The sequence below is a fragment of the Mustela erminea genome, chromosome 3 (genome assembly GCF_009829155.1).
Source record: "Mustela erminea isolate mMusErm1 chromosome 3, mMusErm1.Pri, whole genome shotgun sequence".
In the NCBI taxonomy this organism is placed as follows: domain Eukaryota; kingdom Metazoa; phylum Chordata; class Mammalia; order Carnivora; family Mustelidae; genus Mustela; species Mustela erminea.
In genome coordinates this window covers 160,711,660-160,738,599 of record NC_045616.1, presented here as the reverse complement: position 1 = coordinate 160,738,599, position 26,940 = coordinate 160,711,660, and the positions used below count along the sequence as shown (strand labels likewise).

At 48.1% G+C, this 26,940-nt stretch overlaps 1 protein-coding gene across 1 annotated transcript in view; it reads left to right on the top strand.

Moving 5' to 3' along the window:
* The window catches only part of ADAMTS16 (ADAM metallopeptidase with thrombospondin type 1 motif 16), a 145,487-nt gene that overhangs the window by 48,659 nt on the left and 69,888 nt on the right, over nucleotides 1-26,940 (top strand). The window contains exons 7-8 of the mRNA XM_032337819.1: nucleotides 1,580-1,685; nucleotides 18,049-18,202. Of these exons, the coding sequence (XP_032193710.1) occupies nucleotides 1,580-1,685; nucleotides 18,049-18,202 (260 nt within the window). The remainder of the gene's footprint in view (nucleotides 1-1,579; nucleotides 1,686-18,048; nucleotides 18,203-26,940) is intronic.

Below are 26,940 nucleotides of genomic sequence, written 5' to 3'. Positions count from 1 at the left end.
GGGACCCAGGATGTTAAGAAACTGCCCCCCCAGGGCAGATCCATGGTGGTGGACGCTGCTGGACAGGGCTGCCAGCAGAGATGGGCTTCCCTGGACGGACTTAGGCCAAGCGTAGACATGTGTGTTTATTCACCCAAAGTGACAACTTCCCGAGGAGCAGTCCCTCGCTCAAGACGCACATTCAAGAGTCCCCGTCTCTTCCACTTTAAGGGTTGCTGTCTCTTCTCTCTGTTCCCCTCCCCTGTGTGAGAAGCGAGTGAACAGAGTCAAGGGTGTCCGCTTCTGTGGCAGAAGCAGTACGTCTGTGAATGTCTGCAGAGATGTTAAAGCAGCATCACAGCCCTCATTTCCCTTTGCTGTAGAAATACTGCGATCTTAGCAATTTTTAAAAGATTCTTATTTATTTAAGAGGGCGTAAGTGAAGGGGCAGAGAGAGAGGGAGAAGCAGGCTCCCCATGGAGCAGGAAGCCCAGCTCAGAGATCGATCCCAGGACCAGTCAAGGACCCTGGAATCAAGACCTAAGCTGAAGGCAGACACTTAACTGACTGAGCCACCCAGGTGCCCCAATCCTAGCAAGTTTTTTAACATATTTATGAGGCTGGATCTATCTTGGAGGCAGTACTCTGGTATTTTTTTCCAAATCGTGTAAAGCACAGTATGCCATAGCAGGGCTCTCTTGGACATTTTTCGTGACTCTGCATTTCTTTCTGGGATCTTAGTCAGACAGCTGAGTCGAATAGAGGTTAATCGTAGCTGCTTGTTCCTGGAAAGTCCTGCTTCCAAGGAGGTCCTGGCCAGCCTCTGAGACCTAGACTCCGGGGGGCTTCCCAGCACCCTGCCTGGTGTACTGGCTCATTGTGCCTACGCTGTTTGCTTATACAGATAATGGGGCTTCCACAGGACGTCTCCTTCCCTTCTGGGAGTCTAGAGTTTGGGTCCACACTAGGCAGGGCTGCTAAGGGATTAGCTCTGGATAAAACTCCTGGGTCCTGAGTGTCTGAGGTTCCTCCTTTGTGGGCCCACTGGGAGAGAGTTCTAGAAACTCCTGCATGGTTTCCTCCAGATCTCTCCCTGTGCATGTGTTCCTGTTACTGATTTTGACCTGCCTCCTCTGTATGTGTATGGAACTATACCGGGGAGTATAACAAAGGCTAAGTCCCATGAATCCCTCTGGTGAACCCTTGGACTGGGCTAGTCTCGGGGACCTCCTGATGCACATATTCACTACAGTACTCTCTTATTCAGACTTCTGAGAACACATATTTTTATATCAAAAGGTAGAGAATCTTTTCCATACACAGGGAATTCCCTTTCCTACTCTGCCCCGATCATAAATGCAACATGAATGCCACACGGAGCCATGAGTCGTTTTCCAGGTGGAGAGCAGATCCCCTCCACGAACCTTGCAAAGAGCCTTTATGTGCTTGTCCAAGAGTTTCCCGTTCAGATTCCCCCCATGGAGATGAGAAACACACTTCTCCGAAGGACAGAGATAAAGATGCTTGTGTAGTACACCTTCTTGCTCTATTTTATCGCAACAACACTGCTCTATAATCGTTTGATCTCTGCACCCCGTAGGATTTGCGCCCATAAGTGGAATGTGCAGTAAGTACCGCAGCTGCACAGTTAATGAAGATACGGGTCTTGGACTGGCCTTCACCATCGCCCACGAGTCTGGACACAAGTGAGTGCATTCCGTGGAAGGGTGGATCCTGGGGTGCTCTCCCTGCTGGGCGAGTCCCACAGAGACACTGATTCATTAGGTCAGGTCTGCAAGGGGCATCACCTGTGTCCGAGGAGAGCGTCGTGGACAAGGACAATGTCGCGGACAAGGAGGGGGTGGATCCCTTAGGCTCTTCTTATGGTTTTTCTTTGTTCATTTTTATTTTTTTAAGCAGGCTCCACACCCAGCATGGAACCCAACATGGGGCTTGAACTCACAACCCTGAGATCAAGAGTCAGATGCTTAACCTACTGAGCCACACAGGCGTCCCTTCTTACATTTTTATTTTAGTGCCGAGCCGTGCACAGTCTAAAGCCGCGGTGATTTCCGCATCTACGCTGTCCTTCCCCTGCTCCTCCTTCCGTCCCGGCGCGGGCATGAATGTGTGATTGCACGGTTGTCTCAGCCTCCGCTCCTTCATCCTGTTCTGAACGTGGGTCCTGTGCGCCGATCTCACTCCGTGTTTAGTTCCCATCGGGGATGAGAGAGAGAAGGCCTTTTCTTGTCCACTAGTTACTCTGGAATTTGACCTTTTTGTATCACTTTTATAGTTTGTAGATGCCTTTTAATTGGTGTGTCAAGCTGTTCGGGGAGTGCAGATTAGACTAGGGGTGGGAGCTGGTAGGAGCTGGTCTGCGGCCCACGTGTCCAGGCGTCCAGCATAACAGGGCAGCATCAGGGTAGGTGGCGAGCCTGGGGTTGGCACAGACAGACGTCCGTGCTGGATGGGCAGCCCTCAGCCGGCGGCTGGTCTCTGGTGGCGTCTTTTTACATGAAAGTTTTCCATTTGTTCCTGTAGAATGAACACCGTCTATCAATTACTTATAGGCATTATCAGTCTTAAATAAGGTTTCCTGGGCTAATCATTCTATAAGCTGCCTTAGGTCGAGTCTTTTCCTTGCTGTGCCCGCCTGCTGGCTTCCTGGACTCGGCTGGGTCAGCAGGAGCTGGAGCAGTGGGAGTGCAGCTGTCTTCCTGCTACACAGCACCTTGGACTGGGGTTTCTCCCAGAAAATGCACAACCGGGAATTACCATTTTTCTAGGGTTTTTTGTTTTGTTTTGTTTTGTTTGTTTTTTGTTTTTTTACTTTCACCCTGAATTTACTTGCAAATCACAAAACCTGCAAAACGCAGTGTTTGCCATTCCTGTTTTGTAGAGCTGACCTCTCCATCTCTTGGTAGAAATGGAATGAGGCCATGTGTGTGCTCTCGTCCCGTTCAGAGCATCTGTGTGTGTGTGCATGCATGTGCGTGTGTCCCCACATGTCTGAGTGTGTGTTGTGTACGTGCACCTGCCTGTAGCACAGCCCTGTGAGGCCCTGCAGACTTGGCTGTATGAACTGATGACCTGACAATGAAGCTTATACTCAGCTTCTGACCTCATCATCGTTATAGGTAATGATTGACTTTCTCGGTGCCCAGAACATTGCCCCTACCCTTCATGAAACTTCCAGCTAAATCATCATTGTATTTCTAATAGGCTGCCACAGCTGAAACTTCAAAAACTCTCATTATGTTAACGACATGAGGCTCTGGCTGTCCCCTGACCCATACCTGAATTTAATTAAACAATCCAGGTAAGAAATGTTTAAGGCACCGAGGACTGAGCAGCTCAGTATTAAGAAAACAGATGATGGCGGGGACTGGCGGTGTGCACAGCTGCAGCCGGCTGGTCTACCCAGAGTTAAACCAGACACATCAGACACAGGTCGTCAGTGTCAGCGGGGATCAGTGCCTCCTTTTAGTTTGTCCTAGGAGTCAATTAAAATTCCCTTTCGTCACCAGGGCTGGGTCGAGATGGAAAGAACATTTTTCCAAAGAAGATAAAACTGTTATTCTGAGTGGGACCATGGATGGGAGGAAGGACATGGGCCGCCGGCTTGGATGAAGGGGCGTCCCTCTCCTCATGGACTTCATCTGGAGAAAATTACCAGCTCCTTCTCGAGCACCCAGCGGGAACAGGACATTATGCAATGGTCAGGAACTGGGAGCGCTGAACACGCCCCGTCACGGGTGAGGTCACTTCCTGTCCTGTTGAGGAAACAGGAAGTACGCAGGGGCGATAGGCCAGTGAGTTGCATGAGTCCAACGGCAAACCGAGCGACCGTAGCACTTACCAGTAGTAGTAACGGCGGTCGTCATAGATCACCTGTGGTTTGTCGAATGCTTTGCAGGATTTGCGGGGCGATTCACACGCACCTCCAGCCGGGGAGACCTCAGGGGACGCCCCCTCCCCCTCCACCAGGCTGGAGGGTAGACGGTGCTGAGTGTTCGGCGAGTGTGAACGAATGGAACGGACAGAGTGAGTCAGGGACAAGCAGGTGGATGAGCCAAGAGTGTTTCAAGTGAGTCGTTTGCTGTGGCAACTACATCAGATGGGGAAAGCGTGTAAGGCTCAGGGACTGAACCCCATAGATTTTTCGTTGAATTGAAAATGAACACACTTCTTCGGTTCATTGATTTATTACCTGTGACTTCTCGGAGGAGAGCGGTCCTTGTGCATGGATCAGACGTCGTAACGTCAACTGCGTGCCTGGCAATGAACCCCAGGCGGGGCCAATTTCTCGAGTTCTGTGAATTAGGAATTGGAAAGTAATCCCACATCTGTTAGGACTTTGTGAAACATCCTGTTTTAGGGGTCAGTTTTCCTTTCTCAGGTTTGTTCACGCTCAGAGGATACCCCAAGGTCAGAGGTATGCTTTTCTCCAGGCCTTGCAGCCGGAGCTTTTCTGACCTGCACCTCCGAGAGCATCTTCCTGAACATGCGGCCAGTTTCTTACTGAATCGAGTTACTTCGCATCAGGACATCTGTGGTTTCTGTGTAGAAATCAGACCGGTGCACAGAAGTCGCTAAGAACAGGGGTTTGGATTTGTGTCGGAGAGGGAGTGAGATGGGACTACGTAATGTGAGGATGTGTGTTGCCCTGTAGGACGTGGGATCCAGTCGGGCTTGTTCCTAAGTCAGTGGTGTAGGGTAACCTTCCTAGTTGTATTCAATCACTTGGTGTGGGACGTGTGGTTTGCTAGAGGCAGGTCTGGAGAACTGATGCAGACATACTGAGCGCTGAACTACAGGTTTTGGGAACTCTGTCCCCTGAAAGGCATGAATCCATTTGAAAAATCCCCATGTACTAAGGAAGTCATGCCATTTGGGCAGTAGGACCGTAGGCCTGGGGTCCCAGATCCATGTGGTTCTCCCGCAGCCTGGCAGCCATCTGCCTGTGTTGCCTTCTCTTCTCTTACCTAAGCTCCCACCTGCCAAACCAAGGGAGGCTGAGACCCTCGGTGTGAGTGTGCAGGGACAATGGAAGGTGCACAAGTTGAGCTGAGGTTGCCGGCGTACGACACAGGATTACATACAGAACTTGCATTATCATTTCAGACCATCAAGACAGTATTAAAGCGTATTTGCTGTGCTTAGAAGTACTCGTGACCCATCGTTCTGCTACTTGTCTTCTCCCACACGTATCGACCCATTCACTGGGCACAATTTCCATTCTGCCAGCAGAGCGTTGTGCAGGGCTCTATGAAGGGTTCTATGAAGAGACTAGGGATTCACCCCTCCAAGAGCATTCATGGAAGGACAAGATAGAGAGCGTGTGCACCAATCAGGCTGTGTGGGCTGTGGGCATTGCAAGGGACTTTACACAGAGGTCCCAGAAAGTCTCAGAAGAAGCAGAAGTGACATGCTAATACATTTAGCTTCAGCGGGCTTGGCTGGTGAGCTTAGAGGCCCTTCTGAGCATTTGAGGGTGAGGTGTAAGTCTCCCTGGGATGCAGCTGTGCACTGATACCAACCTGAGCCCTGCAGTGGGGTCAGGGAGGCACCGTGATGCTGGGGTCTTGTGCAAAATCAAGGCAGCAGCCCCTTTAGAGATCCTCTGGCCAGGGATCGTCAGACTGCCCTCTGGGGAACCCTAGCAGGTTGGAGGCTCATTTCTTTCCAATTTTATTTATTGTTCCTCCTAAGAGTTTTTGTTTCTGTATCCAAAAAGGACTTGAAACCTATTGACCTTCATTTGAACATGTGTACATGTGCATGCACACATGCATGATACATATACAAGTAATATCTAGGTAGTGAGTCATTGGAGCAAGACCGTTTGAATCAGGAAATGGATAGAAATTCTGAGTTTTCCTTTGTGATATGCATGGTGTCAGGTCTTTTGTGCGATTTTAGAGTAAGGTTTTACTACCCCATTATACAGGTAAGGAAACTGAGGCCTGGTGCCTCAATCCAACAGCTTGTGAAAGAGGCAAGACCCCGCTGGAGGCCCTGTTCAGTCTCCACTCTTCTGGTTGATTGGCCTGCACCAGCCCCCGAGACCCAGCTGATGCCGTGTCCACACCAGCTTTCTCCCTCTCGAGGGGGCTACATTGTGTTCCTTGGAAAGTCCACATCAGAGGCCGACACCTCGGCCCTCCTTTGGCACCATCATGGAGCCAAGGGTGGGATGTAGCTCTCCAGATCACCCTGGCCCGTGGTTGCTCCGAAGGGTTTCTTGTTTCCTTAACTACCTCTGTCTGCATGGTCTGAAGTAGTCGGTACAACCTCCAACAAGGCGTGGCCACCCATCGTTCCGGGTGCATCGTTAGTCATGGCGGAATGCGTGCCGATGGAGTTGAGTCCCTCAGAACGTGCTGGAGAGGCGCTGGAAGCATCGCACGCTGAACATAATTCTCAAGTCTGGTTTAATCTGAAATTATGCCTCCATTTGGGTATTTGGGTGGGTGTTCTCGCTGGAAAGTTGGACTTTGTTTGGAAAGTTTGACTTTGTCAACCGACGTCACTGAAGCACCTGTTAGGGCTTGTGAGCCCCTGGCCTGGGGCTAAGCATGGACAGGAAATGTCTCTGTCCTTTAGAAACTTGAAAGCCAGTAGGGAGGAAAGAAAACAGTATATTTACTGTTTCAGCCTATGGGATGACCGAAACTTTGAATAGAACATTCTGGCTCACGGAAACAAAGAACACTCCTGGTATCGTGCAGCTTGGGCAGTAACTATATTTCTTGGTTCCTCCGACCAACCTTATCTTCAAAATGAGCTCTGTCTGTCCTTCCCTGACTTTGTTAATGTTGCACTCAAATGTGACCGCTGTGGGGTACTTCCATGCTAACGTCTGGCATCCATCACAGCACAGTGTATATGGGCATCATTCTACTTGGAAAGACAGCTCACTTCCATGTGGTCATGCCAAGATTTGGGCAGGTATCAGGATCACCTTACTGTGTTAGAATGCACCCAGATACTAGAGCTTAACTCCCAAGCTACTGAATATAAAAACCTATAAGATGGGCTTCAGGGAACCACACTGTGTGGTGTGTTTCTCAGTTATTCGGACACAGAGCAGAGTTTGAGAATCAATTCTAGGAAGAATCATGGAAGACACCTTAGATGAAAAAGTTTAAGCCCCGGAACTGGGCTATCATGGCTTTCATGTCTTTAGAAATGTGGGATGAGTGGTAGCACATTTGCTGGGGCACCTACTGAACCACAGTGTGCGTGTTGTCAGCAGAGTCCAGGGCCAGGCGGGGGACTGTACTTTGGTTGTTCGTTTTCCCAACTTTCTCCCCAAGGCAGCCACCCATATGAGATTACAGTCTAAATCTTTTCATGGCCATGACACATTTCCTCTGCTATATGCTTACCCCAGCCTTGATTGATTGCTTTTAATAGAACTTCAGAGTTTGGGTGGAGACCGAAATGAGTCCATCTGCGTCACCCTTGGTACCAAGCAGGAATTTTGCAGAAATTCAACAGTGTTTGCGTGCCAGATTTCCCTGGATACGTCCTCCAGTGGTGCTGGTGTTACGCTCTTGCCCGGGTCCCGCCTGGACTCTGATGTCGGAGTGTCAGGTCACAGCTCTGACTCTGAGACAGTGGTCACGGCTCTCTCCAGCCCTCAGTCATGCTGTCGTGATATTCTCCCTGCTTTATCGGCTTTTAGGGAGGCTTAAGTTAGAAAATACAGATAATGTGTTTAATAGCCTGTTTGAACACTAGTGGGTGCCTACAAGTGTGAGTTGGTATTTTTACTGATACTATTAGATCTCCATAAGCTAGCCAGTGCAGTGGGGAAAATGGGTGTTCAGCCTCAGCAGCAAGTACAGATTCCCTGGCCCATGGTTGGCGCTCCCTTGCCCAGCGTTCAGAGCCTTCTGTCCCTGCCGCCCTGCCTTGTCTCATGGGATCCTTGGTGGCAGATTGTTCCCAGACCCAGTAACTCTCCTGCTGTTCTTTGCTTTGCCCCGGCCCCCCCCTTTGCTCCGCACCCGCTCATCTGGAACCCATATCTAAGAATTCACCCTGTGTGATTGGGCAGGTACCAGATACTAGTGGCCAACAACGGCTCGACTCTCTAAGAATATGTGTGCCCTCCTGGGAAGTCTTCAGGGTCACAGAGAACTCCCAGACCCCCAGGCATTCTTCCCAATACATTCGTTGCATTCTTCAGGGGTAGATGAAGATGGCGGTGTGAGATGCTCCTACAGCCGAAGCTCTGGGCAGTCAAGAAGCAGCAGCTGACTTGGCGGAGAGATGTAGCAACTCAGTTTGTGGCATGCTTACAGGTGTAGGGCTAGAGTTTTCTCTAGTGATGGTGAGGGGGTTACCAATTGGAACATCTGTAAAGGACACTAGTAAGTACCTCAAGAGCCACTGCGGCTTGAGATGGCCCCCTTTGCTCAGCTAGGGCTGGAACCCAGAGTGGTCTGGTTTGGAGGCAGAAGGAACAGGTGTAGCTTCCAACGCTTCTTGCAGTTAAAGGGAGCGAGAACATGGGCTGAACTTCATGGAGCTTCTTCCTCCAAAGGGGCATGGGGAGTGTGGCCAAGCGCTATGCATCTGGGACAGCCCCGAGCAGTGCAGGCCTGGCAGGGGGTGGGGCAGCCCTTGGTGAGGCTGGGGACAGAGAGTCAGCCCCACAGGGAGCTGTAACAGGCAGTCTGTTCTCCAGCCGTGGGAGGCATCAGACGCACCTGAGGAGCCTGCGTTTGTGTTTCTGACAAACACCTGGAAATTCTGAAAATCCCTGGTGAGCAGAGAAGGGTGTAGAGACATGAGAGCAGACGGAATACCGGTCGGCTTCATCAGTCAAGATCAAGAGACCTGCCCTCCACGCCCCGCTTGAAATGTCTTTCTGTAATTAAAACATGAGCCCTTAGCAGACATTTGGATGCACGCTCCAAGTGACCGAATGGTCATTCTTCAGGAAAGCTCCGTGAACGTGTGGCTCTGCTCCACAGCCTGGCTGGGCAGATGTTTTCCTTCTGTCTGACCGGCACGCAGACTTGGAGAAGTTCACATGTTGACACCTGTTGGCTGGGGTCTCCTAGACCATTGATACTGTTCTTGGTTTTGAAAGACCCATTTCTCTCTCATGCAGCTTTGGTATGGTCCATGATGGAGAAGGGAACGTATGCAAAAAGTCTGAGGGCAACATCATGTCCCCCACGTTGGCAGGACGCAACGGGGTCTTCTCCTGGTCACCCTGCAGCCGCCAGTACCTGCAGAAATTCTTAAGGTATGAACTCCCGGACCTGGATGTGTGTCTCTGAATGTCTCTGCTGCTCCCTGCCTGGGCGGCCTGATTCTGTCCAAGCAGCCCTGGCTTGGCTGTGACTTCCCAACATGGTTCCCATTTGAAGGTGTCTTGAGACGTTTCCTTGGCCAAGAAGTTTGCCAAACACTTCCTTAGGGCACCAAGTCCTGCAGGTTGAATCCGACATTGTCTGACCTTTAGATTCAAAGGAAACCCAAGATACAGCCCAGATCAAAGTATCTGTCACTAACATTTAGTTGTTTTAAATTCTCACTTTTGTGACTAAACGTTTTTTATTCTTGAGTAGGAAGACCTACCGTGCACACAGTTGGGAAACACATGTAACTCGGGGATTTTTTCTTTTCTTTTCCACAAAGTGCATTTCTTACTAGGAGAGGAAACTTTAGCCTGGTTTATTTTTTAAATTTTCATTATAGCACTAATTTATTTAGGATCTGGGACACTGTGGAGAGATAGGGTTTGACCCCCTGAAAAGTCAGGCAGTGGATTTTGAACTTTTTAGAGAAAGAAGGGACGTTATAAAGTGGCCTTAGTTCTATTAGTAAGGCGGACTGTCCCCCAAGTCTCAAGGATGCTGAGTTTGGAGTTTGGTTTCAGCTGCCGACCCTAACCTTATTTCTGACAGGGATCGCGCTCCCCCGCGGGTCAGCAAGCCTGATGCGTGTGGTCACACAGAGCTCCAGTCCTTCCGTCCTGCAGCCGCTTCCTCTTGTAGGAGCTGGTCGTGCAGAGCAGCCCACGGGTCCCAGGCGAGGAGAGGGCCGGGCAGGGCATGCAGGGCAGGACTGTGTTCCTGGCGACAAGGACTCCGCTGGCAGCCCACGCGCCAGGGCTGGGTCAGGAACGTCGTCTGCCGTGTGCTCTGAAGGAAGAGGACATGTGGGGTGAAGAGAGGCCCGTGTGACCCGTGCGCAGCCCCTGGCTGCCACAGGGGAAGTCATGGGCACGCGGGTCCCCCGAATCGGAGAGTGCAGTCTAGGCTTCCAGGAGCCTGGCTCTAGCCTCTCCCCACTGGTCCCAAGAAGCCTGGACGCAAACAGCCCAGGAAAAGCAGTTCTGCTGAAATCAGAGCTTGTAATTTTGTTTTTCTCTTAGCAAACTGACTTGCTCTGAATATGAAAAAGATGAGAAACAGCCTTCGTTTAGTAAGTAGCTTTAGCTCTGTGAAGGTCACTTCTCTCTGAGAGGCAGCACGGGTGGCTGGGCGCGGCCGACCCCGTGGGTGCGTGGCCGCCCCCGTGGGTGCACATCCTCCGGCGCCCCCACGTTCCTCCTGTTCGCTCCCGAGTGGGCTCTCCTGGGCCCCCGCCGTGGCTCCTGTGACGCACTGTGCCCTGTCGAGGACACACCCCTTTCCACTTTTGTCCCTTTGGGAACATTCTGGTTTCCCCGGCCCTGAAAAGGAGAACTGCTTTCGGCTCAAAAGGGAGGACACCCATCTCGGTGACGCGCTGTACGCGCTCTCTGGCCTGGCAGACGCGCTGCCTCTCCGTAATCCACTGATCCTTGCCAAGGAGATACAAAGCATGTGCTTCCTTCTTCCCAAAACGGGTCCGTGCTGGCATGAAACGGGCCGCCATGGCTCATTCTCCATGCAGTGCACTCACGTTTCTGGGGTTCATCGAGGGAAGCAGGAGAGGTAGCACTGTTGTGTCAGTGACATATTCTTGGACAAAGCTGACACACCAAACCACCTTACTTTAAGAGTTTGGAGAGATTATGACAAGAAAACGAAAAATAATTAGGGGCGCCCGGGTGGCTCATTTGGTTACGGGTGGGACTCCTGATTGTGCCCTGTTCTTGCTCTCAGGATCCCGACACCGAGCCCCCCACTGGGCTCTGCGCTGGGCGTGGAGCCTGCTTGGGATTCTGTCTCTCCCTCTGCCCTGTCCCCCTGTGAAAGGACCTGCTCTCCCTTTTTAAAAACACAACACAACACAACACAGCACAACAGCTAGAATTGCCAGCGGAGTGAAGATGAAAACCAAATGAAAATAGGGACTGAAGAACAAGGAAAAACATACAAGTGTGTCAGGCTTAGAGTACAGGCTTTGGCTGTGATATTGAAGCTTGAATTTGGGCAAGGGTCTTTCTAGAAAGAAAGCAAGAAAGGAGATCAAATCCATTCATATTAACATTTCCAATATTTCAAGGAAAGTGAGGCTTTTGCCAGCATAGAATTATTGAAAACAAATGAAACTGAATCTTTATATATCTAAACAGAACTACAGGGGCGCCTGGGTGGTTTCAGTGGGTTGGTCATCCGCCTTCAGCTCTGGTCATGACCCCAGGGTCCTGGAACTGAGTCCCGAGTCAGGCTCCCTGCTCAGCGGAGAGCCTGCTTCCCCGTCACTCTCCCTCTGTGCATGCGCTTTCTCCGTCTCTCTCAAATAAATAAATAAAATCTTTTAGAAAGGAAAAAGAACTGTAGGTTCATCCAAGAGCATGCACTGATAGACACGTTTCTCTATATTCTATATGCATCCTGTATTTTTACAGAACGCTCTGCTGTCTGTCTGCTACATGAAACATGCCCTACATGTCTGTAACCAATTACGCATCACACAGCGAGTGCTTATGAGTATTGATAGACACAGAAGTAAAAACATGGGTAGAAAGTACCCCCAGTCTGTATCCTAGTTATCTGTGTGCACGCTAACCATGTCTCCTGATGACTCCCCTGCCACCCTCCTCTGGCCCCCACGCTAGAGGGAGTCCACTCCAGGCCGGTCCCAGACACCAGGAGCACACGCTTGTCTCTCTCCTGCTTTTACCACAGAAGATGCCGGCAACTGTACAGGGAGCATGGGTGGAGGTGTAGCAGCAAGGTCTGGGACTCACGCTGGCCCCACTGGTGCTGGCAGAGCGAAAACAGATCGGCAGCCCCCACGGACCACCAGCGTAGCAGCCAGAGATCTGCCTTCCAAGTCTCTGCAACGGACACACATATAGTCAGAACCCAGAACCCATTATTCCAAGGTAGGAATTCAAGGGAGAAGTACCCCACTCCTGTCAACACTGTTCAGGTTTCTGCTGCCCTCGCTGGCTTGCCCCATGGAGCTTGTTATCTCGGTTGGGTTCTACGTTTCCCTCGTTTTGTCTGTCTCTCCTTTCCTTTCTTTATTATTTTGTCTGTAAGCTATTTCTTCCCTTTCTTTTGTTGCACAAATTACACCCTCTTGTCCGCAGGGCACCACAGAGCAGGGTCACGTGGGTACTTCTGTTGGTTCCGATCCTGCCTGTCCACGTCTGTGGCTGCTGCCCGTACCGTCGTGGAGCCCTGAGCCCATGGCTGGTTTCCTTCTCTTGCTGCCTGCCCCTTCCATCCTCCAGACGAGCTGTTGGCAAGTCTCCCGAGGCACCATCCTGACCACTCGCCTTCAGCCTGGGTGAAGGCTTCCCCCGTGTTCTTACCATGACACTTCCCAGCCGTCAAGGCATTTTACCACCTAAAGTCAAGATGGGCTGCCTTCCAGAAGGGAGAAAATTTTGTGGACAGTATCTGTCTCCTGATAATACCAATCTGTTTTCTAGTGACATACACTTGGTCATTTTACTTTTATGTCCATTGCCCAAAAAGGCTGTGTTAACATTATTCTGCAAGTGGCATCCCACATCAAGGTCCTTTCAACATGTGTTGTCCCCTGTGTGGGGCCCCCATGGAGTCAAGCTGGGGATTGTTTGCATTGTTTGTAGCAGTTTCAGTTTTGTTCAGTGTATGTGTGTGCATGTCTGTGTGTATGCAGGTGCATGAAGACTTCTGCTTTCTGAATTAAAAAAGAGCATAAACTTAAGTTTGCATAGGAGTTTTCTATATCAATCCTTTCTAAAATTTTCTAGATCATTTTTTTAAAAAAATCTTTTAAAGATTTTACTAATTTACTTGAGAGAGAGAGGAAGAGAGAGAGAGGGGGGAGCATGCACAGGGGAAAGGGGCAGAGGGGTAAGCAGACTCCCTGCAGAGAAGGGAATCCCGTGTGGGACTTGATCTCAGGACTCTGAGATCGTGACCTGAGCAGAAGGCAGATGCTTAACTGGCTGAGTCACCCAGGCACCCCTCAAAATTTTTACTGCTTTTTCATCTTTATGGTTTTTGTGAAGAGAAACACTTTCAACTTTTTTGAAATGGGCCCAGACGATGTGGAGAGCAGGGGACGCAGCGTGTGGGTGTACAGTGCGGATCAGCATCATGAGAGTTCAGATCGTTTCTCAGCTGCCAAGGACTATGGGAGAACTTGTGGAAAGAAAATAGTTATATGCTTAGAGAGCACTTGTTTTGATGACATTAGATATGGGCTGTGAGCTCCGAATCAGACCAGGGCCCTAAGAGGGTTTGCCAAGAGTGTGGTTCAGAGATGTATTTGCTCTGGGATCCCGGGACGGTTCAGTGTCGGCTCAAGTGCGCTCATTTGTTTTTGTGTCAGTCAGTGAGACCCTTGTGTGGCCATTCAGTCATAAATTTTTATTTTCAAGAACTTTGATAATTTTGCTGGACCACATGGCTATACGCAGAAATGCAAGATTATCCATGCTCACAAAGTTGTTCCCTTGAAATATTAAATTTTCCAGGAGAGCCTCCTGCTGTCAAAGTCACTCAAGCTTTTGTTCCCTTGGGATGACCAGTCACGAATCAGCCATGTCTGTGCTGTGTCAGCAGGGACATCTCCTCGGTTTAATGAGCTGGAGACTGTCTTCTTGGACATGTTTGCCGACTTCCCGAGCTCCACGTAGCCACAATCCCATTATGTCCTCCACCAATCACGCTGCTCTTTGGGTGCAATCCCAACAATGAGTAAGGATAAGTGGCCAACCTCTAAAGATGAACCCACTTTCCTTTATGAGCAGCCTCGCCTTTGGTACGTGGAAAAAATATATTTAAAGAAGGAGCTCAGTTGGTCTGAAGTTGTCAGCCCAACACTTCTCCATAGCTGGTAGTCAAGAAGGACAGATACGTGTTTGGAGTAAATTCATGAATCGAGTCAGTGAAGTCGTGTCATTTCCGAGGAACTGACACAGACCTCATCCTGTTTACTCATGTCTGTGTCCCGGAGGCCTAGGACTAGGGAAAGTTTAGCTCATTATTTTAATTTAATGACAACAGGGACTCATCCTCAATTCACTTTTTAAAAATTTGAATCACGGTATTCACAGACCAGTGAGGGTGCCTTCCCTCTGACCCCATGAATCTGTGTCAGTCCATGGGAAAAGGGACCATCGCTGAAGACCAGGAGTTTGAGGGGCGCCTGGATCACCTGCCCTAGCCCATAGCACCTCTGTGAATGAGAAAATCTGACCTGACCTGAGAGCCCGTGAAGCATGTTTTGGGGTATAAAGGGAAGAACACATTTCATTTCATTCATACACGCACACACACACACACACACGCACGCACACACACGCACACACACACGCACACACACACACACACGCACTGAATATTATTCAGCCATGTGAAAGAAGGAAATCCTGCCATTTTTGGTAGTGCGAATGGACCTTGAGGCGTGATGCTAAGTGAGGTCAGTCAGAGAAAGACAAACTGTGCGTTCCCACTTATATGTGGAATCTGAATCAAGCTCATAGCAACAAAGAGTAGTAGGTGCCACGGTGGGGCAAGGGGTGCCGGTGAAGCCGGTCACACGTACAGTCCTGCCGTTCTCAGTTGAGTGGCTCCTGGGGGCTCCCCTGTACAGCACGGTGACTGCGAACAGAGCTGTATTCTGTGTTTGAAAGTTGCTAGGAGAGTAGATCTTACAAGATCTCTTGGAGCACCCGGTGGTTCAGTCCGTTAAGCTTCTGACTCTTGATCTCAGCTCAGGTCTTGATGTCAGCGCTGTGAGTTTGAGCCTCACACTGGGCTCCTTAAAAAAAAAAAAATGTTCTCACGACACAACGTTCACAGACCTAAGGATCTGAGGTGACGGGTAGGAAAACTACGTTTATAAAAAGCTATGGAGCAGTGAACAGCCCAGAACCTGTGCTCCCACTCATCAGCATCTCCATTCTCCCCAGAGATGACCTTGCTCTTGACCCAGGGCACCACAGACTAGTTTTGCCTGTTTCTGAACTTTCTATGACCAGAATCATGAGTTACATACTACTCTGTGTCTGTGCTCTTTGGCTAAGTATCACGATGATGGGATGCATCCTTGTTGCTGCATACAAATATAACATCATTTACTTATTTTTAATTGCGTGAATATGCTACAGCTCATGAGTCCATTCTGCTGGTGATAGGCATTTGAGATTCCAATTTGGGGCTATTTAAGAAATGTCTGCATATTCTTTTGGTCTCTGATTATCTGTAGGAGGGGAACTCTAGGGTCATGGTTATGTAGTCTGCAGCGTCAGGAGACACCCCAGACAACTCCCTGAGTGGCTGCGTGAAGTCACATGCCCACCGTTACGAGTGCTCCCACTGCTCTGAACCCTCGCCAACACTTGGTCCTGTCAGTCTTCTCCATTTTAGCCATCTCACTGGTGGGTAGTAGCATACCAAGGTGGCCATTAAAGAGAACGAATGTCCTTTTACATGTTAATGGTCACTGGAATAATCTTGAGTGAAAATTTTTTTTTTTAATCTCCTGTAAATTTTTCAGAATCAGGTTTTTAAATTTTTTTTTCTTGTCTCTTGATGGACCTATGTATTCTGAATACTTTGTCCCATATGGAAAATACATATTATGCAAGTATCTTCTGTCACTCTATGGCTTGGTGTCTCCATTTCTAAAGGTGTCTTTGGGTAAGAGAACTTCCCCTTTTTGTAATGGAGTCCAAATTAATCCATATTTTTGGCTTTAGGGTTAGTACTTTTTGTGGGCTGTTGATTAAAAAAAAAAATCTCCGCTTACTCCAGAGTCACAGATACCTTCCTCCATGTAATCTCCTATGAGCATTATCACTTGGCTTCCCACATGCAGGCCACCTGGCTTTCGTCTGGGGCATGCCACACAATCCAAACATGCTTCGCCCCTGTGGATGCTAGTGGATTCTTTGTCCAGTGGCTTTTCCTTTCTCTATCCGCACCATGGGGTTTTCTCACACCTGCCCCATTGGTGCTGCGCCTGGCCGTGAACCTGCTGGGGCAGTCGGGGGAGGAGCAGACATACCCAAGCGGGAACCTAACCTGGAGCACCGGGCTAAGACCCACATGGGTAGTTGCTGCCCTTCAAAGGTGACGCCCGATGGGGACGACCCGCTCATCCCAGCAGCAGGTGTGCTCCTGCATCTCCTGGTGGGCTCCCAGCTTCTTGCAGGTTCCCAGTCTGTGCAGGGCGTTTTTCTTGGCTGGATGAAAACCTTGTCCTCGTGCCTGTGCTTCTACATTTACACAAACTATAAAAATTCCTGAACCTGTGAACCTGTTTTAGTTTTCAGTCTCTTGCTGGGGCCAGTCAGTTTGGCTGACTTTTCCTGGTTTCCTGTCCAGAGGATGGGGATCAGTGCTATCCTGACGTAGCCTTGGGGACATAATGGGGAACACCGAACTCCTATGAAGACATCATTTGCGATCCATCAGAGAAAGGTCCTATGGAATTCCAAAATTGCCAGATCGTGTCTTGACATGCTAATTATGCTTTTCATCATTTTTTTCCTTACTTAAAAATATCCCTTTGCGGTATGATCACAGTGGCCGTGACAGACAGGTCATCCGTTGGACATCCACGGTGACCCGGTTCCTGCTCTTCACACTTTCCCATCAGTTGATTTAATCTCTACTTCTCAGTGTGCTCTGAAAAGCTTCTGACCTCCTTTTACATAGAACTGATGTCCCATCTACTGTAGCCGGGGCCACTCTTGTGTTTCGTGGGTGACTGTGAATTGAAGTCATGCCTGAGTGGACCCAAAGGCAGTGGAATCTGAGATGGGATGGTGCAGACTGAGGCCAGAGTGTTGCCAGTCAAGGTGGGCAGCCACGCAGAGAAAAGTGCAGGAGTCCATGGCAGGTCCGCTGTCATTCACTGTTTTGCAAACGCAAAGGGATTTTTCTGGCTTATTGAAATTTGCAAGCAAGATTTGGTTGCTATGTGCAAATGCTGTTTGCCGCCCTGTGAATGCAAAATTTATAACTATGCCTGTCCCTGCTGGGGAAGGGAAGGCCTTATTTGTGGAAGGAAGGCATCATTATTTGGTCTTTAGTCATCATCGAGTGAACTTAAGCAGAGTTAATTTCCTTCTTGACTTAGGAACCTCGTCAGAAATTAGCCTGTGTGGAGTGTTGCTGGTGGGAACTGTCACTGTGCTCCAGGGGAACCTCTGGAGGCTGTGAGCTGGTGTGCAGGTGGCCCCTGGCCCCGGGAAGGAACGTGGGGGCGGGGAGAGGAGAGAAGGACAGAGGAGGAAAAGAAAGAAAGAAAACCTCTGTCTTTGAGATAGGTGGGTTGGGCTAGTCTCACACAGTTCCCACTTCCAACCTCTGATTGTCCGTGGCAATGAATGGACCCAAAGTTGGCGGCCGGTGCTTTTCACGCTGAACGTCTGCTGAGCTAGTCCGTCTCACTTTTCCCCACGATAAGCTTGAGGAATCTCGTGAAGAACAAATCACCTTCCTGGAAAAGGTGAAATGCATTGAGCAGTCTCGGGAAATGTGGCCCCGGTATTTAAATAGAGTGGGGGTAGATGTCCTGTGGGACCCTGGGGGAAGAAAGCCCCTCCTCTCTGTGCGGGGAGTGTTGTCAGGTTGCAGAACAGCCTGGCCTCGTGGACGGTGCGTCTCTGGTAAGTCTCGCAGAGTCACCAGCAGCCCTGCGTCCTGTGCATTTCAGCACCGCCCAAGCGCTGTGCCTCGCCGATCAGCCCAAGCCGGTAAAGGAGTACCAGTACCCCGAGAAGTTGCCGGGAGAGTTATACGACGCCAACACTCAGTGCAAGTGGCAGTTTGGAGAGAAAGCCAAGCTCTGCATGCTGGATTTTAAAAAGGCAAGTGATTATTGGCAAGTGCTCGGTGCAATATGATTCACAAAACCGTTTTATGCAGTGTGACGGACATTGATGTATTCTGCGTTTATTGGGTACCTACCAAATGTCAAATCCTGTGAGCTAGGGCTGGTCTTAGATAACAGGAAACACATGTTCTCCTGGCAAAGAGGATGCTGGTGGTTACTGGTGCGGGTATCGGTTTTCGTTGGAGAACTGACTTGGCCTGTTAGGTCGCTCTTGCTTTCTGATTTATCACGTGGGACCTCAGCAATAACCTCTTGGTGTAAGTTGGCAAATTAATGCTCTGCATTTTTTTCAAATGCTGTTAAGAAAACAGCACCGCCCTGCTTTACCTACTTCAGATAGAAGCAGAATTTACTGTGGAGCAACAGTCTGTCTAGAGAACCATGCTTGTTAAATTTTTCAAAAACAGGGCTTCTAGAGAAGTTTCCCGTAGAAGGTGTCATCTATGCCGCTGAGTCCAGGGACATGACTGATATAAATTCTGTGTGTGACACAGAGACACGCACCCATGCCAGAAGGGCTGGCCGGGATCTGGGAGCTTGCCGGACTGAACCCCAAAGAAAGCTAACCATCAATTAAATAAAAGTAGCTATTTCTGAGATTTCTTTTATTCTAGTTTGTAATGAAATCAAGAGGAAAGTAGACAAAAATATGATCCTCGGGAAACCTCCAACATTTCATAATGTACAAGGAATATTCCCAATTTAAATCTGATGAGATAATCTATTTTCTTCTAAACTCAAGATTTCCCCCTAAAGCCAATCACCACCATGTTCCAGGACAGGATCCTTATCTCCTGAGCTGGGTAATGTCAGCTTGGAGCAGGAGCAGTAAAATCAGCGTGTATTCCTAATGTTTCCTTTTCCATGGGAAATCCCTAGGTAGTTCTTGAATGTTACTCTTCTATCTGTTAAGGACAGGGAACATAGGACTAATTTTTTTTCCCAAAGATTGGCTTTCCTACAGCATACCTCTGGTTTCACGTTATTTTGCTCTGTGACTGTGGACCGTATCACCCATGGCACCCTGGCACCATTTGGAAAAAATAGGAAGAAGCTAAACGAAGTACCTCTTTTGTAACTGAGGAAATATTTGCATGCAGTGAAATGGATTCATTTTAGGTGTACAACTGGAACTTTAACAACTGCGTTTACCCATGTAACCAGTATGCTGACCAAGACAGTCCTCACTTCCATAAAGCCAAAAAGTTCCCTTATGCCTCTTCCATTCAGCGCCTTCCCCACCCCGGTAAGGGACCATTGTTCTGATTTCTGTCACTGTCGATACAGGTTGCTTATTCTGGATCTTCATAAATGCCGAGTGAAATATTTGTAATGACAGGGTTGGAGCTAGAGGGGACAATGTTAAGTGAAGTAAGTCAGAGAAGTACAAATACAATATAATTTCGTTCATATGTGAAATTTGAGGGAAAAAAACAAGTAAAGGAAAAAGAAACAAAGCAAGAAACAGACTTTTAACTATAGAGAACAACCAAGGTTACTGGAGGGGACGAGGGTGGGGGAATTGTGGGGACAGGATGGCGATTAAGGGCGCACTTACCGTGACGAACACAGAGTCACATGCGGACTTGCTGAGCACTATATCATACATCTGAAACTTACAGAACACTGTATGTTAAGTTAACTAAAACTTAACTTAAAAAAACAAATAGGGGGGCACCTGGGTGGCTCAGTGGGTTAAAGCCTCTGCCTTCGGCTCAGGTCATGATCTCAGGGTCCTGGGATCGAGTCCCGCTTCGGGCTCTCTGCTCAGTGTGGAGTCGGCTTCCTCCTCTCTCCCTGCCTGCCTCTCTGCCTACCTGTGATCTCTGTCTGTCAAATAGATAAATAAAATCTTTAAAAACAAACAAAAATATGATGTTAGCTGTTGGTTTTTACAGTCACCCTTTATCAAAATGAGAAAGTTGTTTTCTGGTCCTAGATCACTGAGCGATTTTATCACGAAAGTGGGTTGACTTTTGTGAAATGCATTTTCTACTTCTAGGGATGTAGTTATTTATTTTTTTTAATGGTATTAACATGGGGAATTGTGTCAATAGGTTTTATCTTCATCTCCCATTGGTCACACTTCTTTTTTATTCCTCTATTTCCTTTTGCATTCAACTTCTAACAATTCTGGTTTTTTGCCTCAATTTGCATCTTAGCTATACTTCCTCCTCTTGATTTCTAGTGGTTGCTCCGGAGAATATAGGCGCCTCTTTCTTTTCCTATACACATTCTCAGGCGACATTTCCATGTTCACCTGCTCTCCGTTGTTTCTGATTAAAAAGCCGATCATCATCTATGTCTGCTGGCATTCCTTACCATTTGTTCAGACAATTCAGCAAACTCCACATTTAGGTTATTTTAAGGTTTGGTTCCAAAAACACGATCTGATTTGTTATATTCTCTAATCTCCACTGAAATTTCCTGTTCTTTACCACTAATTCTGTCAGCTTTTTCCTTCATAGCCTTGAGTCTATTTGTAGCGTATTGTCATGCAGTATCACTTCATGTTATATAAATTTTGTCGAGTATTATTATAATAGGTGACCCTTTCATCCTTTGAGGCTTGGTTTGGCTCTTCCTTAGGGCTCCTCTCATTCAACTTTTCCTTTGCTGGAGGGCGAAGCCTGTGCTCTGGGCTGGGGGCGTGGACTTTGGGCTCCCCACTGAGGTTTCTCTGTCACATGTGCCCAGAACTCCAGTGTCTCCCAACACGGCATGGCCTCTCTCGTCCAGCCAGTCAGCGCTCAGCCCAGAGCTTCTGCCGTGCACTAGGCCACTGGCGTGTCCGTGTATCACCCATTCACCCCACAGATGAGGAAGGACCTACGGGAAATCCTTAGGCAGGCATCCGGGGCTTCCTACTTAACATGGCTTTTTCCTTCCTGGCTCTACAGAATACCGCAGGTTCTAGCTCCTTCTGCAAGCTCCAGCTCTGTTCTTGCTGTCCTCCACACGGGGAGACTGTCGGTGTGCGCTGGGGTCCGCCTCGCTGCACCATGTCAGGAAATTCTTCCCAACCAGATGGTTGGAGCAAAGTTGGCGCTCACTTGGCAAACGTCCCTGTCTCCAGGGACAAGGACTGTGTTGCCTGGTCCAAAGCTGGCCCATATATTTTGTCAAGTTTCATACAGTTTTTGTGTGCGGAAAAGTAAGCCTGGTGCCAGTTACTTCATCATGGACAGGAGAGAAAATACCTTTTCAGTTAAAAAAAAAAATTGCCTCCCTTAAATCAGTCGTGTCAGCTCATTCCCAATGACATAAAATCGTTCTTCAACTTGAATAAACTTGATGGATTTTCTAAGTTAGATATGACTTATGTGGCCACAATCTCTAGGGCCCTGAATCTCAAATTTGGGGCACTTAGATTATTTTCCTTGTGAATTAAGCATCTCAGAACATTTTCAGTTATAAAACTGAATTTTTTTCAATGAACTCCTTCTGAAGTTTTATGAAAATGGGTCTGTTTTGCTGGTTGAAGTATAAAGATCCAGAAACTTACTGACGGGAGCCGTTAAATTAATAAATAACAAGCAGGATGCCTGGGTGGCTCGGTCGGTTAAGTGTCTGCCTTCGACTCAGGTCATGATCTCAGCGTCTTGGGATTGAGTCCCACATCGGGCTCCCTGCTCAGTGGGGAGTCTGCTTCTCCCTCTGTCGCTCCCCCAAGCTCATGGTCTCTCTCTGTCTCTCTCTCTCTCAAATAAATAAACAAAGTTCTTTGAAAAATGAATAAATAAATAACAGGAAATTACCTGATGACTAACCCTAAGGGCTCCTCAGGGAACATGTGCTGAGCACGTGATAGGTGCCTGGACTCTTGCAAGTCCATGTGCTGTTTAGCTGGAAAAGTTAATAGATAATGCAAGTTCATGTGCATCTGTCTCTTGGACAGACAGGTGTGTGTTTGGTATATGTGTGTTTACATACTTGTGTGTAAATTCACCCACCCATATGGCCACGGCTTTCTCTGTCCGCTGATGCCTTTAGGGTGATCATTGGAACTAGTGATAAAGCGCCCTACTTCTTGAAAAACTAATAATTGTGATAAATTATAGATCCCATTATAACATCCCTTCTGATGGCATTTTCGGTTGGTATTTCGGAGAGTCTAGGAGCGACAGATTGAGAATACGGCTCTGGGGTTAGTGCACTCACTGTCGGGAAATCTCCCAGTAAATTTCCAGCAGAATCATGCGGAAATGTTGGTTTCATTTGGGGTGTTCGGTGGGAACACCTAACTCAACCAAGTCACGATGCCTGAAGTCGGCTCTTAAATTATAGGACAGACTAGAAAGCGAGCGCCTTTGTTACGGATCGGATCCCGTCCCTGCAGGGATGAGAGCGAGCATGGGCTGTCCGCGTGGACTTCAGCAGTTTTCTCCCGAAGCATTAGTGATTACAAACACGGCGTCTTCGTCTGGTGCCTGCTCTGTTTGCCAGCATCATCTGTGCTTGGCGGTCTGACCCCACAGTCTGTAATGCAGACTGCTAGAATTGCTTTGAAATTTGATCACCTTAGTGTCCTGGGCACTGTTGTGAGATTGGGAGCTTGCCCCCACACCCAGCAGGTCTTACATTCCAGCTCCTTGGCCCTAGACGTATGATTTAATAGGGTCTTTGTTCCAAGAGGACCCTGAAATTTAATTAAGAATGTAATGACATACAACAATAATGTTTAATTTAATACAATCATTGCACATTATTGTCTAGGAGTTAGCAGTTCAGTTGAAGTATGATGAAAGAGGGTAAAACTGAATTTTGGTTGTTTGGTCATTTCACGGTCATTTTATTATCTGATTTTTTGAGGAACTGGATTTTCTATTTGTTTTCTGGAGTAGAGTGTCACATTTTTATGAAATGTCAGTTTTATCTGTAGGATACCAATGTCTCAAATACTTTTCGATGTGTTGAATAACAGTAACATGGATCATATGACATTTCAAGGCTTTTCTAACTCCTGTCATTTGTTTCTGCCTGAAGAACTGAACTGGGGATTGAACAGGTTCCAGCATGGGCTGAAGTGTGCAGGGGGGCGTGCGGCAGGTGGAGACTGCGCAGGTCCCGAGTTGTCAGGGCACGCTATCGCCTGCATCCTGTGCTGGAGAGCTTTGTCCTTAGTAAAGTTAAAAACCCTCACCTGTGGGGCACATGGGTGGCTCAGTCGCTAAGCGCCTGTCTTCGGCTCAGTTCATGATCCCAGGGCCCTGGGATCAAGCCCCACAACGGGCTCTTTTCTCAGCAGGGAGCCTGCTTCTCCCTCTCTCACTCTCCCTGCTTGTGTTCTCTCTCTCTCTCTCTCTCTCTGTCTCTCTCTGTCAAATAAATAAGTAAAATCTTTAAAAAAAAAAAAAGCCACTTTTAATAGTATCTCCCATTCATCTACATTCTGCAGAATGTTCCAGAAAACTACAATGTAAGACTATTATGAAAACACTTAAGGGCCACGCGGGCTCTGAGCTCTGTGGGGGGTCTGCTTGGGGTTCTCTCTCCCTCTCCCCCTCCCCTCCTCCCTTCCCGCTCGTGCGCATTCTCTCTCGCTCTCTCTTTCTCTCTCTCTGAAATAAATAAATAAATCTTCAAAAATGAAAAGAAATACTTTAAATAGTAGGATCTAGATCTATATTTTCAAACAGAAGGTGGCCACCTGTATCGTCTTAGATGTTCTTTTTTTTTTTAAAGATTTTATTTATTTATTTGACAGAGAGAGATCACAAGTAGGCAGAGAGGCAGGCGGAGAGAGAGGAGGAAGCAGGCTCCCTGATGAGCAGAGAGCCCGATGCAGGGCTCGATCCGAGGACCCTGAGATCATGACCTGAGCCGAAGGCAGAGGCTTCACCCACTGAGCCACCCAGGTGCCCTCATCTTCGATATTCTTATGATAACATTGCACTTACCATTACTAACTTCCTTTTACATGAAAAATGTCCCCACTCATCCTGTTCAGGGTTTCCTTGGGAACAAATGAACAGATGTTCAGCTCACTCAGAACACGTGTTGAACGCCAGCTAGGTACCAACACTGAGCCAGCTCTCTGTGACAAATACATAAAAATAATTTCACTTTTTAAAACATCATTTGTTTTGTATCCTCTCAACTGATCTTTGAAACTGTCCCATGAATCCGTACCACGGGCTCCTTAAGGGCATAGCCATGAAGCCCAGCGGAGAGCGGCCTGTGGGCTAGAGTCACCTTACCCTTTGGAGCTGGCTCAGTGCCTCCCAGGTACCAGGCCTGAGCTGGGCATGTTATCTACAACCACTTCATTTAGCTCCCAGGACAAGTCAATGAGCAGGTGTTGCCATCCTCAAACACACAAGGAGGACAAGGGACTCTTCCCCCAGACCTGCCCTTCCAGTCCACACCGATATGCCTATCTGCTCAGAAGCCCAGTCCCTCTACTGGACCACTGTGTCCATCTCCCAGCTGGCCTGACCGCAGGAAGGGGCCCGTCTTTCATTCTCACCCATTCATCCATTCGTGCCTATCCTTGTTCTGTGTGCACACCCAGCCTCCTGAAGGGGTGCAGGCCCTCTGGCCAGCTGCTGTCTGTGGGCCACCACCCAAGGGCAGGCAGGCCTACCCTGCAGTGCTGTACAGACTCTGGTTCTGATCTGCCATGCTTCTTGCCATGCTTCCACCCAGACACTGAGCCTGGGTCCATGAGCTCCAGTTTCAAGGAAGCTTTATTTATATCCTGGTGATCTATCAAGTTGTGGCCCTGCAAGCCAACAGGGCTTTCCAGTTGTCTCTTAGGAGAGTTACAGATACTCAGGCCCCTGCTTTTACAGATTCCTTGAGGTCTTCTTATGGCTCTGATCCCTAAACGTGGTTCTGGGGGAGCGGAGGCCCCAAGTCAGCATGCCAATTAACACGACGAGAGGCGTGACACGTTTGCCCCAGTCACGCCCAGTGATCTTCGAGGACTCACAGGGAAATGAGACAGAGCATTACAGTAGTCGTAACCATAGGCCGTTCTCCTGCGTCTTCAAAATAAACACAGTCGATACACAAAGTAAAACATCGAAAGTTTCCTTCTTCCAAAGCTGATTTGTGAATGAGAAAGATACAGGCTGAAAATGCATGTATGGCCTCAGTTTCTAAACATGTAATTAGGAAGCATAGGGAGGAGATTCGAGAATAGTTCGAAGACAATAAAATGAATATTGATTATTAGCACCTTCCACAGATCACTCACAACGATGTAGAGCAGCTCTGTGTGAGCACATCTTTCAGCACCATGAAACAGGGAGTGGAAGCATAAAGGCAGTGGAAAGCCATCTTTGAAGCAAAACGATGTTGACGTGTGGCTGTGTTGGTTTTCTTTACGAAACAGATCAGCCAGGAGATACAGCCAGTAAATGTCTTGGGAAATAATATAGTGCTTGTTCAAATATTCAGAACAGTTGTGCAGATAATTTACAAAGTGTTTTCCTCCCGTGCAGTCAAAGCTGCCACCAGCATTCTTGAAGTTTCTATCCTGTTCTGAGTGTTGCTGCTTGCCATTCAGTAAGACGTTCCTTTGGGCTCAGAAGGAAAGGAAAGGGAAGCTCATTCTTTGCACTTGGAGAGACTTTCATGGTGTATAACCCTCAGATCATGTTTCATTTTACTGCCCTGCCAACTGTGTGGGTCTTCCTTCCTCTGCACACAGCTTTCTTCCTTCACATCTTTCCTTTGCACAAATCCTTTGCTCCCTCTCCCTGGAATGCCATCTCGTCTCCCCCAGTAAACCCCTCAAGTTCAGGGTTGGCTCAGAGATCTAATTTTCCCATGAGCCCTTCCCTAGGTGTCTCTGCCTTGCCTTCCGACAAGCTCACCCAGCCTTGTGCTTTCCTCCTGTAGGAGCATCTCTTTCCACAGGCAACATATGGTGACTTACAGCAACTTTGCCTCTCCCTTAGACCACGCCCCAGAGGGTAGATCTGGGTCGTATTCCTTAGGGAACCACCCTCCTAGCAAGGCAACTGGCATATTCTAGGTCTTCATCAAAGGTTGCAGATGGTGGGTGAGTGGGTGGGTAGACAGATGGATGGACAGACAGACGGATGAATGGATGAATGGATGGATGGACAAACCAGAAACTTTCATAATCCTCTTTAGTACAAAGCTGTGATCACCAAGACAGCATGGTACTGGCATAAAAACAGACATATAGACCAGTGGAACAGAGTAGAGAGCCCAGATATGGACCCTCAAATCTATGGTCAATTAATCTATGACAAAACAGGAAAAAATATACAGTGGAAAAAAGACAGTCTCTTCAATAAATGGTGCTGGGAAAACTGGACAGCTATATGTAGAAGAATGAAACTCGACCATTCTCTTACACCATACACAAAGATAAACTCAAAATGGATAAAAGACCTCAACGTGAGACAGGAATCCATCAGAATCCTAGAGGAGAACATAGGCAGTAATCTCTTCGATATCAGCCACAGCAACTTCTTTCAAGATATGTCTCCAAAGGCAAAGGAAACAAAGGCAAAAATAAACTTTTGGGACTTCATCAAAATCAAAAGCTTCTGCACAGCAAAGGAAACAGTCAAAAAAACAAAGAGGCAACCCACTGAATGGGAGAAGATATTTGCAAATGACAGTACAGACAAAAAGTTGATATCCAGGATCTATAATGAACTCCTCAAACTCAACACACACGAAACAGGCAAACATATCAAAAAATGGGCAGAAGATATGAACAGACACTTC